The 18271-nt window shown below is 35.5% G+C and overlaps 1 protein-coding gene across 2 annotated transcripts in view; it reads left to right on the top strand.

Moving 5' to 3' along the window:
• Nucleotides 1-18271, top strand: part of CCDC102B (coiled-coil domain containing 102B) — a 129581-nt gene that overhangs the window by 6912 nt on the left and 104398 nt on the right. For both annotated transcript variants that reach the window (XM_058813005.1, XM_058812997.1), the window contains exon 3: nucleotides 255-363. In XM_058813005.1, coding sequence (XP_058668988.1) covers nucleotides 255-363 — 109 coding nt within the window. The remainder of the gene's footprint in view (nucleotides 1-254; nucleotides 364-18271) is intronic.

Here is an 18271-nt window from a genome sequence, read left to right as displayed (position 1 = left end):
CTTCAGTTTATCTCAAAATTTTATTTCATTTAAAGTTTCAATTCTGTACCACTGGATTTCTGTTTTCTCTTTAACTATTATTTTTGATGAATCTTTTGGACTAATTATGCAATGATAATAAAAGTTTCTGGAAAAGTCAAGATATAACATTGACAAAGGCAGCATAACTCAAGCTATGAGAAGGAAATTCAATGTAACTTTTGTTCTGTCAGCTTCAAAATCGTACAATGCTAAATTTTAAAATACTTTTTTAGAATGAATGTATTTCTGGAGAAAGAAATGGAAAAGATGGAAAACGAATTATTTCTTTGGAAATGGAAATATGAAGAACTGAGACAAACCAAGCTGGAAAGCCTGAAACAGGTATGTTAGCAGTACATTGTTATCACATGGAGTAAGAAAGAAAATTTAGACTTCTGATTTCCTGTGTAGTAGCTAAGAGTGAAATTGTCTCCATGGTTTATGAATGTGACAAATCCAGCATATATCAATATTCTGTGTAGCCAGGTGGGAGTGACCTGGTGAGGGTGTGTGGATGCTGCCATGGCAGCACCTGGTGCTGGGAAGCTGCGAGAGTGGCACTGGGATGGCTCCACAGGCTTCCAGGAAGGGCCAGCCAGAGCTGGCAGGTTCCATGCCCCTTCCCATGTGTGGTGAGGCTGGTGGTCCCGATATACAGCAGTGTGTGATCAGGGTCCAGTGGGACTTGTGTTCAGAGAGAAAGGGCCCATGTGGGGTAAGGGGATGTCCAGGAAAGCTCTGCCACCCTTCCTGGGAGGCTGGAGAAATAGAGCAGTAGAGGTGTAGAAATTGCCTGAAAAAATGTGTTGTCCCCATCGACCTGGACAAGGAAGTAAGGCTGGGCAGGATCAGAGAAGGCAAAGAGGAGATTAACAGGATTTTCACAGGGATCCAGAGATAAAAATGTCTGAACCACATGGGAGGGGCAGTCAGAGGCTGTGAGTTTCACAGTGAATTGAGTCCCACAGTAGGAGGGCTGGAAAGGTATGTTCTCCAGCAACTGCAGGATGGCTCTTTTTCCAGATCTGCACTTCAAAAGGTTCAAAGACGTGGTAGTGAAGTAAGTGAAGAAAGCGATAACTTGTGAGGTGTCAGAGCCAGCTTTAACACACACCATGCCTTAGCATCAGGAGAAGCAGCAAGTGGTGGTAGTAGGAGGCTTGCTCCTGTGAGGATAGAAACCCCTTTGCTCCCCACTTGCTTTTTAAGGGTTATGTGGCTTGCTGTGGGCTAGGATCCAGAAAATTGCAGAGAGATTGCCGAGGTCTGTCCAGTCCTTAGACTGCTATGCTGCTACTCATCCTGATGGGCACCAGCTGGGGGCATATTGGGAATGATCACAGAGCTCTGGGGTTTAGGTCATGGGGACCTGAACTAGGAAAGGAAGCAATGAGAGATTGCAGACCACAGTGAAATAAAGAGGTGGTCACTGGAAAACTCACGGCATAGGTTGATAGGAGCATGAAAGACTTCAGGAATGGTAAAACAATGTGAAGGGACACCCGCCTCAAATGTTGGTAAAAAATGCACACATCCTAGGAAACAAGCAGGGAGAATTAGAGCTGTATGTTGTTACAGAACTACAATATTGTTGGAACAATTCAAATACTGTGCTAAGTCCATGCAAGTGGAGTACTGTGAAGGACTTCTAGAAACACTGGCAAGGAAGGGCTGAGGGAATGGAAGTTGTCCTCAGATCTAAAAGCAGCTCAGTTCTTTTGAGGTCTCCAGAAGGATGGAGGACAATCAGACTTGTGAATTTAGAATCAGAGGACAGGCCAGTGAGGGTGTCATTGTGGTAGGAGTTTGTTACAGACCACCTAATGAGGAAACAAAAAAAAGTGTTTAAAGAGCACGGATCTCGGAGTTGTAAATCCCAGTTCTCGTGGGTGACTACAGCTGCCAGAAAGTTACAATAGCTGGTGCAACCACAGAGATTTCAGTGGGGTTTCAGGAATAAATTCTTGCTGAAGGCCCCAAAGGGGTGATGAATAGCTGGATCTGCTGTTGACTAATATGAAGGAAACTAGCTGGGTATGTGATGATGAATAATTTCCTCCTCTGTGGTAGCTTTGAAATAGTGGTGTCAGTCATCCTGAAAGAAGAAAGGTGAGCAGCAGAGGACAGACCCTGAACATAAGGAGAGCAGGATATTGGCTTAGTCAGGGAACTGCTGGGAAGGCTCCCAAGGGAGACAATTCGGATGCGTAAACAAAGGAGTCAACCAAACCTGTCAGGCCTTGGAGTACAACCAAGTTTTGTTCTAATACTCAGGAGAATAGGTAGATGTGCCAGGAGACTGATTTAGCTCAGCAGGGCCCTCATGGTGGAAGTCTGATGCCAGAAAAAAATGTACTTTTACAAAGATCAGCCTTGAAGGAGTAATTTAAGAACATTGCCTGGTTGTGTTGAATTGGTGTTAGAAAATACATGTTCATTTCAATCTGTGTCCACGATTAGAAGAATAAGAAATATTTGTATTGCAGTTTCCAGGTTTTATCTTTCAGGACAATGGATAGAGAACCTCTTTGGTCCAATAAAACTCATATATATAGCTAAACATAGATAGTGAATTTAAACTGTCCTATGAATTTAACATCTCAGATTTTGAATAATGGAAGAAATTTAATTAGTTTTCTTTCATGTTCTGGAAAGAATTGCAAGCAGTCTATTAAATCTCAAGTTCCAGTTAATAGGTGATGCATATGCAATGCAGCAACAAACTAATATCTATCTTTCATATTTGAGTTCCTTTAAATTTTAGTTCTTTATTTTCTGTTTGCTCATTAAGTAGGATTTTAGCGTGTTATACTTGTGCCAAACAGAGGAACTCTAGGTTTAGTTAATAGTTTTACTTAAGCAATTTAATCTTCATGAAATGCTTTATGGCACTGTCATCAGGAATAGAACAACAGAAAGTAAAAATTTTCTGAGAATTCATTGGAGATAGAGAACAATATTTATGCATTTGCATGTCTACATATATGTGTTGCGGCTTTTTTCTTGGGAACATGCTCAATTGCTTTAATTGCTAACAGGAGGTAATATTTTGAGCATTCTTTTCAGCTTCTGACATTTATGACATAAATCTCATTTTTAAATTGCAGAAAAATACACTGATCTGGATGAATCTGATTAATTTGAAAGAAATTATTTATATCAGTGGAGGGGGCTTCTGTAAGTGGAAACTCTACTGAAGTAAACCACACCTTGTGTGTTGACAACACAGATGTTAATATTACTCACTATACATTACTGTTGAGAAATGGATGCTGGGACAACAGACAAGAATTTTGACAGTGAAAAATTTGAAAGTGGAATAAAGCAAAGTGCAGACATCTACTAGGCTAAGCATGGAATCTGATTCCAATATAAATTTCCAATATTAAATCACAAAGGAATTTCTAGATTAAAAGCAGATCAATCATTACATCTGGATTATTTTCATGTCCTTGACTAAATTAATCTGCTATTTCCTTTGGTAGATTGCCTAACAGTCCCACTGTGAATGTGAAAAAAAAGTGCTTGGTTTGCAAGTGACAGTGCCACTGCAAATTAAATCATTTTTAGGAGTGGATATCTCTTCTGGCCTTTTTAAAATTGGAGAGATTTTGGGGAATGTTAGAACCTTCACAGCTGTCAAGACTTGATTATTAGTGCTCCCAGTAGCTAATCACTTTCTTTAGTTACTTTCATTAGAAGACAAGTATTTACTCTTCTTGGAACAAACAAAATATGGAAAGCTTTGGTGATCTTGATGATCGTCGTTTTAACATATTATCCGTTCAGCATCCATTTGGAAGTTGCAAATAAATTTTCAATATATTGAGTTAATTTAAAAAAGTAGCAAAGTGACAATCTATGATCATAGTAACCATGCGCATTATAGGCAGCTTTGTGCGACACTAGCATTGATCTTGACTTGTCTGAGGTCATAAATTAGAACCATTTTAACAGGTACAACAGAAAGTTGCATTTGGCGTTGTAACTGATAATTTCTTTTTTTTTTTCTAAGAATTCTGTTCATCTATTAAAAGATGTAAAATACTTTGTTATTTTAAAAACAGGAAAGTAATTTTATACTCAGTATAAAATTACACTAATTGTTGTATTTGCGTGAGTATCTACAGAAAGACAAAAATTGTTTGAAAAGCTGTTGAGCAAATAAAGAGTATTGACATTAGTTATACTTGAGTTTAAAGTAAACTTTGTTGCAAAGAGGAGAAAGAACATGAAAATTTTTACATCCATAATTTTGCTTGTTGAATGTCCCCAGGAATGGAGTATGCAATTTTTTCAGATACAGTTTAGTTTACAGCTCAATTAACCATCAGTCTGAGAAACACAAAAAGTATGTCTGGGTTTGATTAGCTAGGTCTTTGGACTCTGGAAAACAAAGCAAGTCCTTGGTGTGTTGCTGTGATGTTTGCAAACAGAGAATTGGAATGAGCAAGCCTGTTGAAGTTTTAGGTTTTAGAATTATCATTTTATCTTATGTACAATAAAACATTCTTGTTTATACTCATTGCAAATCTTCCTCAAAATTTTATATCCATCTTTATAAATCCTGAAGGATGTGCTTTTCTGGTCATTTAAGACTTAAATAAGATGGGATATTTACAAAACTATCCTGAAAAAAGTGGAAAAGTGCATGTACTACTATAGTCCACTGGTGTGCACTGTAGACTTACAAATGCCACTATAGGCAGTGCAGGTCTGTGTGGTTTAAAAGAATTTTCAGTTAGCTGAAGTACAGAATGTACTCTTCCTCTCCATTATTTAGTGTTTTGGTAGTTAATGAGGTAAATTCTATTCTGTTTGTGGGATATGAGGCAAAAATTACACTAATTGGTACTTAAATCTTTTTGGAACATCAGTGATAAAGAAGTATACCCAGATAAAAAGGAAAACAAGCTAAATGAGCATTTTGTATATTTGGCAGAGACATTTCTGTTCTTCCTCTTTTTTTGTTGTTGTTGTTTGCAATTGAAAACAAGTCACCAGCTATTGATTTTGCAATAGAGCAAAAAAAACCTTTAAACATTTTTTAAAACAAATATTTTCTGTTCTCTCTCCGTATATAGATGTTTTACTCTATATTACAACAATCTATGTATTGTTACTTAAGAACATTACTTTCTTTAAGAGATTGTTAATGGTTTCCTACCTGTTGTCCCCAGATGAAGGAAGCTCCACTGATGTGAGTGAAGCTTCTGGATAAATTAAGTCTTCTCCTATCACTGTAAGCATGTAAATGCTCTTTAAAGTGGAACAGCCTATTTCAAGGCTCAGGTTTTCAGCAGGTAGATCTTGTTAAAGACTCTGGATTATTTCTATCTTCTCCAGAAATCTTTATTCTGAAGTTACCTTGTAGTGTGAAGGTGCTACACAGCTGTTTACCTGAAATTGCTTTTTTCATTCACTTACTACATATGTGAAATAGAAAAGTGATACTCTTATAATCTTACAGAAAATTAGGATACATGTAGTAAGATCATCCATTCTGCCGCATACTCTCCACTTGACTCAAAAAATGCCTTCTGACTGTTCCTTGAATCCTGCAGAAAGCATAATAATTACCAGACATAAACCTGAATGACTGTACTGCCTCCTATGAATTTCTCTGTTAAATTTCTTACCTAAGATGCCCAGAAATGTTCAGTACTTTGCGTGGCTATCATAGGAAAACAATTCTGTACAAAAAAAATTTATAGTGCTTTCATAGAGAATAGACAGTAGTCTATTTTAGTGTGCTAAAGGAGTTTTTATAAAGTTTGATATCAGAAGCCTCAAGGCTGAGATTTAAAATATCATTAGGCAATTTTCTGTAAACAACATCTGAATTATTTGAGAATGCAAATGACTTCATAGAATGGAATCTTGGTGCAGTTAATTTTCCTTAATAAAATCTCATTATTTTTAGACTAGGTCTAGAATTTTGAGTGTTCCTGTGTAAATTACAATAACTGACAGGTGGCCAGAGAGTAAGGACAGAATTCTGTATTGTTGCTTCAGCAGCAATTCTTGCAAAGAGTTAACTATTCTTTCCACTCTTTTCATGTATCAGGTCCCCATTCATATTTAGTTTTATCTCTGGAAATGACATACTTAATGTTCTTAGTGTCCAGCATAAAGTATTATTTGTCATGCCACATAAAATTAAGGTTCCATTTGATGTTTATTTTCCCACAAATCTAATTTAGAAAGTGCAAGATAAGCCTACAGTATCATTGACTTTTTTGCTCATACTGGCTTCTGACAAGATATTTAAATTCCATTGACTCATACTTGCCAATATTTTCTCTGTCTTCATTACACAATTTGCATTGAAAACACCAAGCAAGACAAGCATTATTCATTGTTTATTTTTAATTTAAGGACAAGTGAGAGATGAAAAGTTATTTCTGTGAGAAAGCATGTTCAGAAGAAACATGTGTGTGCATGCTGAAACATATTTCTGCACACAGATTTTCTGTGAAAGGAACACCATGCCCAAATGGCACCATTTGAGGAGCTTTGTTTAGCTTGTTGTTCTGCCACTGGCAGAAAGTATAACTTTGGTGAAACGAGGAAGATGAGGGAGGAATGTGCAAATGCACACACTCATAGATGTGTGTGTATTTGTGTGTTTGTGTACATGAAGTGATCTTGGTCCTAGGGATGAGTCAAGGTTCTCCTTCCCAGAGCAGGGGAGTTGGATGTAGATGATCTTTGAGGTTCTTTCCAATTCAGGTCATTGTATGATTCTATGACTGCATCTTTAATTAAAAGAATTTTTCATAGTTCAGATTGAAAGGCCCAAAATTATGACAAAGTTGCTTCTTAATAATGTATTAATGTGGTCAGTTCACCATATGGCTCTCTATATCAGAAATTAATTCTTTGCAGTGTATAGTTAATAAAAAAAAGGCTTTTTAATATCTAATTTTTAACATATGTTTAGCTGCCCTGAATTTACCTTTTGGTATTATATTTTAGCATTCATTTAGTTGTTAAAGTAAATATTTCTGTTAGTGGGCTTACTTGTCATTCATACACATAAAATCAACTTGGGCTGAATTTACTTGAGAAAAGTAACAAATCACTGAAGAGCTAAATGTGATGACATGTAGAATGTTGAAAATGATGACATCAAAGATATATAATTAAAGATACAAGCATTTTGCAGTTAGTGATTCAGTTCCTTTTTTTTATTCTTATCTGGATAAGAGAAGCAATGTGTCACTTTAAAATTAACAATCCAGTTTGGGAGGAGGCTTGATTGAGAAAACAGCTTTAGATCATTTTCTTCCATTTTGAAGCAAAACTTTCTCACTGGTGAAATACTGCATTGTTACATACTTCAAGTAACAACATGAGCGATACCTTGAAGTCAATGAGAAATCTGCTGGTGTCAATGAACCTTTGATCAGTTCCTAAACTGTGTAGTAACAGGTGATTAGGAATTGTCACAAAAGATTCTTCAGGGACGCTTGTAACTTCAAATTACCAGTATGGCGTTCTATTTTGGGTATGGCTCAGAAAACAGAAGACATGTAAACTGTAAGCAGTAGAACTATTGCTATAGGCACTTCCCACCAGACCACTGCTCTACAGAAATTATTTTATGTAATTGCTTATCCAGATCAAACAACTAAAGTTGTATATTTCAGGTTCTTACTCTGAAAGGAGAGCTGTATGGAGAAATGACCTATGATATATTTATCTGAACTCTAAGCAGCACAACACTTTTAAATTTCCTTGAACAAGTAATTTCCTCTGTTTCTTGAATCCTGTTGAACTTACAGATCAGAAGAGAAAACAAGCTTGAGTACTGCTTTAATCTGTCCTTTTTAGCATAGGTTGTTAATGTTTAAGGAGAAAGCTCACTGCCTCAGAACACGGCAACTTTTGGAATCTGGTGTACTATAGTGCAATTTATCTGTGCTTTAATTAACATTGATATCATATCTGGTACTCATCAAAGAACCTTGATGTCATTTTGATTTTCCTGAATATTTCACATTATGTCAAATCAGACTTGCAAATTTTAATTAAATATGTTGGTATGGATGCTTTTCCTACAGGACAGTAATGATTGCAAATCCTAGCGTGATTTCACACTATTTAGTATTCTAGTAATCTGACTTGTATTTATTTGTAGAGACCTACAGTTACAGAAAACATCCTATTCCCAGCATCCCTTGACCATTAATCTGAAAAGTCAACAGTTCTCATCTGTAAGATAAGTGAACTTGTGTAGTCCCTAAGTTAAATGTAGAGACTTTGACTGTTGCTGTCATTTTGATGTTTTTTGTTATGATTCATTACCAATTACATTAAAAATGTACTGTAAGTTTAGTTAGTATCTTATTTTCCAATATATCAATTAACATTCCTATTATACCTTTAATATTATTAATTTGATTGTTTTGTATTAACAATTAAAATTGGGTTGAACAGTGTTCTGATCTGCAACATGAAATACCTACACAGTTGAGGAACTTCTTGAGTCTGAGGAGAATTTGAACTTGTTTTGAATGCTTCCTAATTATGCTGACCATTATTGATTTTTCTGTTTCCTTACAGTTCTTTATTTAGCTATACATTTTTCTCAATTCAACAATATAAAGTGAGGATGGGAAGTTGGCTAAGAAATTGGTTGTAAGCAAAGGAGTTATTGACCTTCTGTACAGCAAATAAAACTTCACAAAAAATAAACAAATATATTATCCATTGCACTATTTACTCTTTTTTTCCAGATGATTTTCTACATGTCTGCATTCATCTTCTTATGACCTATCACTGTATTTTTTGAGGAAGGGTTATCATGTTCCTTTTACAGTGCTTATTAGAATGGCTTATGACATATTCCAGTTCCTAAATTAATTACTAATAATAACTACATAAACTCACAGCAGTAAATAACTATTTGAAGTAACAGAAGGCAAGGTTTTATAGTCTGGACTTCAATTAAATTTCTAGGCTGTTTATTTGTAAAAATACCAAATATAAAAATTATTTTCTGTAAATGATATATAAAATATTATTGCTTGGAAAGTTAAGAATGAAAATTTAATTGGTCTGGTCATTTCTTTCCATAGAATAGGAGCTCATTTTTGCTTCCATTAAGGTCTGTACATGTATTTCTACTCACATGCATACAAATCTATTTTTGATCTTGCTATTAAAAAGAGGTTTTGCATTAGTCAGTCTCGGATCTCCCAGGGTTTAGTCTCCCAGGGAAGAAGCTTGTTGTAGTAGGTTTGACTAGAAAAAACAGCCAAAAATCCACATACATACATGGTCCCCTCCCCCTGATAGGAACACTAGTAACAGAAGAAAGCTAAATACAGATTATACAAATTCTTAAACCAGGAAATTTCAGTCTTGCAACAATACTTGGATGAAAATGGAGTTAAGCAAAGTTTGATAAGAAATTTCAGGTGTCATTTATAAAAAAAGTAAAACAAAAAACCCACAAAAACCAAGATTCTCAGCAGGGCCCTATTCTACCTTCTTTTAAAATATAAACCAGAATGTATGGAATTGAACTTTTCAGCGCAGAGTGAGGAACCATTCCGCCCTCCTCTCCCTCTCATGAAACTAAGATGTCAGTGAGGAAAATTAAGGGGTGAAAGTTCCTTCTTTACTTCATATTGTTTTGATTAAGAACACCCAAAATCATCTACCTTTGAGATTTCAAATTACATTAGGAAAAATATTAATGTAATCCTATGCCTAAAACAATCTTTGCCATTTACTTAGAATTTTTAGCGTAGTTTGTTTATTCTATTACCACTGCCACCTTCTCGGGACTCTCACTGGTCAGGGTGACCCTGAGATATGTTAGAGAGTCTCTTTTCCCAGCCCGGCGGTCGAAGAAGGAGTCAGAGCTCTTCATTTCTCAGTCCCAAGGTTGTTTATTGTATCTTATCTATAAAGTTCTTTCTCCTGAGACCCGCTCAGCCAGACAGTCCAGGCGCTCTGCCCACCTCCCAGGCAGTGTTATCTTTTTATACTAAAAACTACTAGTAAAATGTTTACAATTACTTTCCAGTACCTATCACCTATGTTAGACAGTGAGCTTCTACTCTAAACCAATCTAAAAGTGCCAACATCACAGCAGAAGATGGAGGACAAGAAGAAGAAGAAGGAGAAAGGCTGGACATGCCCAGATTGCTCCATCTTGCCCCTGAACCCCCATTCTAAAAACCCCAAAATCTGTTTTTCACCCCGTGATAAATTCTATCACTATCATTCTACTTAAACTGTCGTGGTTTGCAGATCCTCATATAAGGTTGGTAATTTGCTCCATGGGTCACAATCAAAACCACAGGCATCTTGGGCTCTGTGCCAGGGTCACAGGGGACTTAGCAGTCCAGGACAGCCAGAGCAATGTCCTGAATTCCACCCCTTCTGTGTTGTGTCATAATCAAATCAACTATAAGAGAAGCAGGCTACTGTTTGTAAAGTAAACAAATCTAGCCCTTCATTGTAAATGTCAAGAGCTCGTTTTACCTTGTTTCTTAGTGAAACATACATATTAAAGTGTGTTTTCATTCTTTTGCTTTTGTTTTTTAAATTGACTTGAGCTACAGTTATTAGATCAGTTGATTATTAGTTAATATGGGAATTTTTGCTTGTTTATTCCCTGGAATAGAAATTTGACCTCACCATGCACAGTAGCAAAAGGAAATAGTCATCTTTTCATACACTGGAATTCTCACTCTCCTTGTAAAGTTTTGACAGTTTTGGTTGGCATGTGTCCCTTATAAATTTCAAGCAGTATTCTCCAAGGGATTAGCTGAAACGTGTATTATTTCCTTGAATGAGATTAGAGAACATTTTAAATTCACCTAAACCACTGTATGTTTGTATAGATGAATCTTGGTTAGAACTCTAATTACTATGTTCATCTCTAGTCAAAAAAGGAAAAGTAGTTTGATAAATTAGTCGTGTTGGTCCATCTCAAATCTCATTTTCATTTAGGAATACAGCAAACAGCATCTTGTACATGCCATTTTTATGTAAGGTCATGATTATCTAAGCACCAATATTTTGCTAAACACAACAACAACAACAAGAAGATAATTTGAAGAGCTTGCAGTACAAAGTATGCTGCAAAAAGATGCCAAATGCATTCAAATTAGTTTAAATTCAGTCTCTGTTTCTAATTATGGGAAGTACAGAAACCCCTTGAATATAACTGTTTTTTCATTATTAAAAAAAAATAGCTTTCAAGTCAAATGCTACTTAAAGGATGCCTAACATTAAAGTTATGAGTAAACAGTAATTGAATTATGTTGGAACCAATTATTCAACTTTTGTTTCTGCAGTCAGGAATTACTCTGAAAACTGCTCTCAGGTTTGTACAGGAAAAAATGAAAAGTGTTTGACTTATAGGCAATTTCCAGAAACTGAGAAAACTTTTGGAAGTGGTTAGTATGAAGTAGGCTAGAAAGGAGCCCAAATAAAAACTGATACTGGATAGTCTGAAAGACCATAGTGAAGGAGAACATTTAGTAAATTTGTAGAGTCAAATTACTGAAGTCAGCTAGTGAAGCATCTTTTTTGTGCAGCTAAGTTACATTTGATATAGATGTTGGTACATTTTGTACCATGAGCATTACTTTTGAAATACAACAAGCCATAGAAGAAGGAGTGGAATATGGCTGAACAGCAGCTGAAATGAGAAATACAGAGCAGGAGAAGCTGTGAGTGGTGCTGCCAGAAATTCTGGAGGTGAGGTTCTTTGCCCCAGACAGAGACAAAAGTTTCTCTTAGGGCTGAGAAAAGAGAATGTTTAGAGTTGCTGTTGGAATGGGACTAGAATTGGGGTGTCCAGGGCACCCAAGTGGTCTGTACTGAGGGTCTTTGTGGTGTGAGCTAGAGGTGAGGGTCTTAGTCCCAGACAGATGGAAAATAAAGTCCTTCCACTGTTACCCATATTATAATAGAGGTATAAGTTCTGCAGGAAATTATCTATGGCTTGGGTATATATAAAATAAGAGAATATGAATATTTGTTTCTAAACAGTAAAAGTTTTAAAGGAAGAATGATTTGATGGACAATTTAGTATTGGTAATTTAATTGGATTTTTTTTTTTTCAGTAAGTAAATAGCTCTCACTTACTGCATTCATTTTACGATGGAAGAGAGGAGAATTTCAGGAAAATTCTGGTAAAATTCCCAGTATCTTGATAGATTGGATATTTGCAACTGAGAGATAATCTTAAACCGGCTGTAGACAAAAAGAAAAAAACAGGCACTATTTATTACGGCAAATTTTTCAAAATGCTGGAGGAGCAGATTACAGATTACATATCTTTTTCCCTAATTTAGAAATCTAGGTCTCATTTTTCTTGCAGGGGCATTTTTTTTTCTGTCTAAGATGCAGCAAACGATTCTGGTGGTGAAGGGACAGTTACTTCAATGGTTCCTTATGTAGCAGCAGCAGGTAACCACAAGTGTCTGAGAGGGTTCCCATGAGCTCCTCAGTGATCTCTGAGAGGATACTTGGAAAGTCAGGACAAGATTTAAGCCAGGGCACTTTCAACTTCAACCTGGAGAATGTACTCACAGGGATTTTATCTAGGCTACTTAGAAATTCAGTCAATATCAATATAATTGGCAAAATTGAGGAATGGTTCTTACTCAAATATTTTATTTGGAGGTAGGCAAATATATGGCCTGCTACCTTTTGGACAATATGAGGGCTTCCCAACTAGAAATGGTGGTAAAATATTGATATATTTATATTAGTAAATATGAGACAAAGCTGCATCAAGAATAATGTCGATGTTTGGTTTTTATTATTTTTACTGTTTTCACTAATTAAATTTGCATATAGAAGATGCATTACTTCTCATAAAGTACATCAAGTGTACATTTTCCAGTGAAAAATGAAGGAAGCTTTTATTTCCTGTGTTTGTCTCAGCTGAAACACACTTTACTCATAACAAAACTAGCAGGTATTTGTATTAACTGGTATGATAGGGTATATGTATGGAGGTTTGCATTTTGAACTACAGATTTTTTAATTCGGCTCTGCAAGGTAATAAAGTACATTGTTCATTTTTCATGTCCATTAGTGATTTGGCTGGTCAGGACACGTGGATACGTTTAATATATCGCCTGACTTTAAAAAAAATAAACAGCATTTTTGTATTTGCTTGTTTTTTAAACAGTGGGTGAAAGTCCCTTAGTTTCCAAGACAGCCTACAAATGGTTTAACATTTGGTTTATATATCAGTGGAACACTGAGAATAGAACAGCACAAAATGTATCAGAAAAAATAATCACACTCTTCTTTGTTTTGAAATACTCATGCAAATATTCATGCTTTTCTGGCAAGCCTACAAAAATGTCTACTTGACAAAATTTTTCTTACATGTTATAGATATCAGATTCTTTATTTATAGCATGTGTTCTTATATCTTCATCATAGCAGTCCATTCTAGTTTTAATTTTTTTCCTATATAATTTTCAAAATTATTTTTCACGCATGAAAATGTTGACTAAATAAGCAGCACTGTACCTCTTGGTAGACACTTATTGTTTGGACATTGCTCTAGTCTCAATCTTGTTATGAACTGGGATTACAATGAGGAAGGTTAGCATACCCTGCTTGAGCAGGCATGTTGGCCCAGATGGCCCACTGTGGTCTTTCCTACCTTGTCCATTCTGTGATACTGAAAGAAACTTCCAGTATTTGTTTAGTCATCTTTTTAGTTTTTCCAGATGAAAAATGTAAGTATTTCTTGTTTAAAATGAGATCAAAATGCAAAAACTCTTCATAATTTTAAGGCAAAAATGAGTGCATGATGTGTTACTGATTTCAAATATTTAGATAGGTAAAGGTAGTTCCTCACTAGTATTCAATGATTTACAAATAATTGGTGAAAGTAGAATTTTAAATAGGCATTATGGATAATTTTTTATGATAGATGTTGATAGAAAATTTGTTTTCCTTGAAAAAATAGTAGATTCTCTTGAACAGGAGGTGTTAATTTTAATGTAATACATAGTCTGTATGAAATTGAACTCACAAGAAATGGATGAAAGCAGTGTCAGATTCAGATGGAAAGAAAAATCTGTAAGATCAAAGGTAATTTTCTCCATCTGACCATGTTCCTATTCTTGAACTTATTTACGTCCCTCTTCATATATTATTTCTGATTGTTGTAAATTTTCATGCTTAAACATTTTTATGTATCTATGGACAACTTCTATTCCTGCATAAATCACTTCTTTTAAACTAATCATACACACAAAAGAGTTTTCTCTGTGTGCAGACAAGGGGAGAGGAAAAAAAAATACTGGTAAATCAGCAACTTTGCATTTGATGTCAGCATAGTGCAATGATATCATCTTGCAGCAGACTTAAGCATTTGAGTAGAACCAGGAGGAAGAAATATTTGATTACTAAATCTGCTGGTGCTAGGCATTGTTATGAATATAAGCATTCATTAAAAAGTTCCATTTCTTGCAGGGCTTGGTGTCTCAAGATATTGTCAGGCACAATAACATTTATCAAGCTTTCAGCATAGTTGCTGATGGACTAAATGGTGTTCTTGGCAGACTTGCATACAATAGGAAAAAAAGCAGTAAATTTTTTTTACTGTTTTGAAGCATTTGTCAAATGAAATGGTAGCAAACATTTGTCTTTCTTGTGGAAAGAGTGCTATGGATTCTAGTAGTCTTTGATTGCACGTTTCAGGTGAAAAAATAAAAGAATTCTAGAAAATGACAGACCTATTGGAAATAATTCATTGCAAAATTGCCCAGTGTCACATATGCTAAGTAATAATTTTCCTTGCCAGCAAACATCACACCTGCATACAACAGTCCTGATCTTGGAAACAGGAAACCTGATGAGTTTTGTTTAGGACCTTAGGAGCTTTGGCAGTTTTCCTCATGTTCTTACAGACTTCTAGGAGTAGAAATCTCAAAATAAAATTAAAAAAAAATAGAAAATAATTTTTAAAAAAAGAAAAACCAGACTACGTCCCCTTTACCCCAACAAAATAGGGGTTATTTTGCAAGTAGCAAAAATTCTTGGAATTGTTTTCTATCCAGTTGCACATAATTGTCTTGCTATGTGAAATCCATCTTCCTCTTACACCTTTCTCAAAGAGAAGTGAGCAGTGGAGTGGAACCGTGGTGTAACTTCCAAGTTCCGTAGATACAGCTGAACTAAAACTGGAAGTGATTTAAGAGAACCAGATTCATCAACATAGCTGTTTTCCTCTCTTGCGTAACTCTTTGATGATGCTTCTGGCTGCATGAGTTTTTTCCTGATCCTGCAACCCAGAAGTTTTTTCTCCCAGTTGTGCTGAGAGACTCTCTTTAAGCACTTGATACCATTCCTTTTAAACCATTGATAAAATATCTTCAGACCCTGTACAACTATGTTACAAATTGTAATGACATTTCACAATGAATTCAATGAAGGACTGTGAGGCTTCTGCTTGATGTTTGCTAGATCTTTAAGCAGAGCTTGCTTTCAACTCATTGATCCAATCTACCTAGATGCCATATTTAAGGATGCATGTTTGCCATTCCTTCTAGCAGCTGAAGCACATTCCATACTTCGGAAGTTGATGACATCTCATAAATTACTACTGTGAAAGCATGGATTCTCTGTCCTTGCATTTCTTATCGCTGTGCAATAATTTGAAAGATGGTTGGTAAAACTGCACAATTTTTGAGTTGTTGGCTCTGAAAAGACTGCTGGATATGACATTTTTTGAGAGACAATATTCCTGTCTGAGTTACAGAAAAGAAATATTTGCCTCTTGTGCTGAGTTTTCTGAGTAACTATGGGGAAGAAATCTGTAAGAATCAAACTCACTTGTGACTTTATGAAGATTTATGGTTATTTCAATAGGCTTTCTTTATTAGGAGGGTGTCATGGTCCTTAATTCATAATCAACCTGTGGGTTATTAAATTTTCAGTGTAATATACCTCTTGCTTAAATTCTGTAGGATAATTTGCAGCATAGATGAATGGAAATTACCTCCATGCACAATACAGTGAAGATATCAAGGATCCTGAAAATATGTGTTCATTTATCTTGCTTTACAACATGAAAAAAGCCCTGCATCGTCATTTTAAGGACAAAAAAAAAAAAAAAATTGGTTTAAAATTTTAATTTTTGACCTGCACAAACTGAAGCAGATGTTTTACATTTGCACTTGAGTGAGGCTGCCCGAGATCTCTATTTTAAAGAGGAATTCTTCCCTCTCTGGGTCACAAGTCTGTAGGCCTCATTCAACTTGCCTGTAGGCTCTCAGTATAAAGTCAGATAGCACTAGAAGCTAATGATTTGCTGTGGTTGTGTAAGATTCAGATTGGAAATTTAAAAAAGGAAAAAAATAAAACTCTTCTATCCTCAGTCAAATCAGTTTTTATTTGAGATATGCAGATTATCTTTCACAGATCGTGCCTTTGGTAAATAAAATGACAGTTTTGTAGAATAAACATTTGACAGGGAGATTTTCTGGTTGGATTGGCAGTTTTTTATTTCTGACATCATTGTCAAGTCAGATAAGATCAAAACTACAGGTTTTTTTTTAAACATAATGCTTGTGTTCTGTCTAACTCTATTTTAAAAGCTTCTTTTAAAAAGGTGAAGATCACAGTTCTCTAAATACATTTTCTGACCTTTTCCAAGTTTTATAGAAAGCTAACAAATCTTTGCACTAAAAAAAAAAAAAAAAAAAAAAAAAGCAGAAGGGTGCATGGAATTTCTTCTGTTTACTGTCTGAAATTGTGATGACTGCTAGATTTCATCTTCATCATCTTTCTTTTTGCATTCATTGCACCTTAATTGTTGCCCTTCATCCTACTCTATCTTTTCTTAACTAAGGGGAAGGACAAAAATCTTGTTTCAATAAAACTTTTGGAGCCTCAGCCACTGTTATATTGCCTTAAACTTAACAAAAGCATTAAGATTTTCCTTTAATGAACTGTACAAGGTGGAGTTCCTTTTTCTGTGTCTGTTTTTTTCATGGTTCTGCCTTTCATGTTATTCATGAAATGGTGTGGGTTAGCTCTAAGATGTAATTATCCAGTTTCAAAAGGTCAGTACTCTGTACTTCATTTCCACCACTCACCTTTGCAATTATCCACTTCATTCGCACTACCTTGACCTCATTCTATGCTTCCACCATTATTCTGGTCTTGCTATTAAAAGTAAAATTCAGTGTAAGTCTGCACAGATATTTTATGGAGAGAAAATATTCGCATTTTTAGGGAAAAATAAAGATCTCAAGATTTTTTCACATGTCGCAAATTTTTTCTTAAGCTTTCACTTTTCTTTATAAATCAGAATTTGGAGTTTCACACAAGAGCACTGTATAGAATGTAATGTCCCTGTGGCTGCTTTGGTTTAGCTGTCCACTCCCAGATTCTTGCGCAGCCCAAGCCTCCTTGCTCACAGGGCAGTATAAGAAGATTAAAATGCCTGAACTCAGTGTAAACACTGCTCAGTAACAATGGAAATTTCCCTCTGTTATCACCATTATTCTCATACTAAATTCAGAACATAGCACTGTACCAGCTACTAGGAAGAAAATGAACTCCAATCCCAGCTGAAATCAGGGCTGTTAAATATGTAAATTTATCATAGTTATGTCTTGGCTGCAATGAATTAAAAATGTAAAGATATAGGTAAATAAATTTATCTTTGACATCAGATCTTCATGTGATAGTCATCTTCTGCTTAATTTCTTGATGAAATTCAATCTCGGATGGTTTTGTGATTTCTCTCTATTTGATGTTTGACAAAAATGAATTTGTATTGATTAGTGTCAACACTGTGAAAAGGTGAAATCTCAGACTTAGAATTTCAGCTGTGTATTTTGGCAGGCACTTTGCAAGAAGACAGGGTTTTTCATGTTCTGGAACTTTCATGGATACTTGTAACAATAAATATGCCTGCATATTTATTTAGGGAAAAATATGAGGCTTGTGATTGTAGTCCAGTAGAAAGTATTCAAACCATTTGCATAACTTTGATGGGGAAGAAATAATATTTGCTGCTAAATAGGGGTATGTGATTCCTTAATTTCCAACTATTGTACAGAAATTCCATGGATAGGTTCTAAAGACCTCATTGGGAACATGTGAGCATCAAACATTTACTTGTGTGTTGGAGTTGGCAACTTGTCGTCTATCACTCTGGACCCACTCAAATACTTTGATGACCTGTGCCCAAAACTGCAGACAGTGCTCAAGGCCAGGCAACACCAATACAGAGCAGAGT

Source organism: Ammospiza caudacuta, chromosome 1 (assembly GCF_027887145.1).
Source record: "Ammospiza caudacuta isolate bAmmCau1 chromosome 1, bAmmCau1.pri, whole genome shotgun sequence".
Taxonomy (NCBI): Eukaryota; Metazoa; Chordata; class Aves; order Passeriformes; family Passerellidae; genus Ammospiza; species Ammospiza caudacuta.
This window is presented reverse-complemented; position numbering and strand designations above follow the sequence as displayed.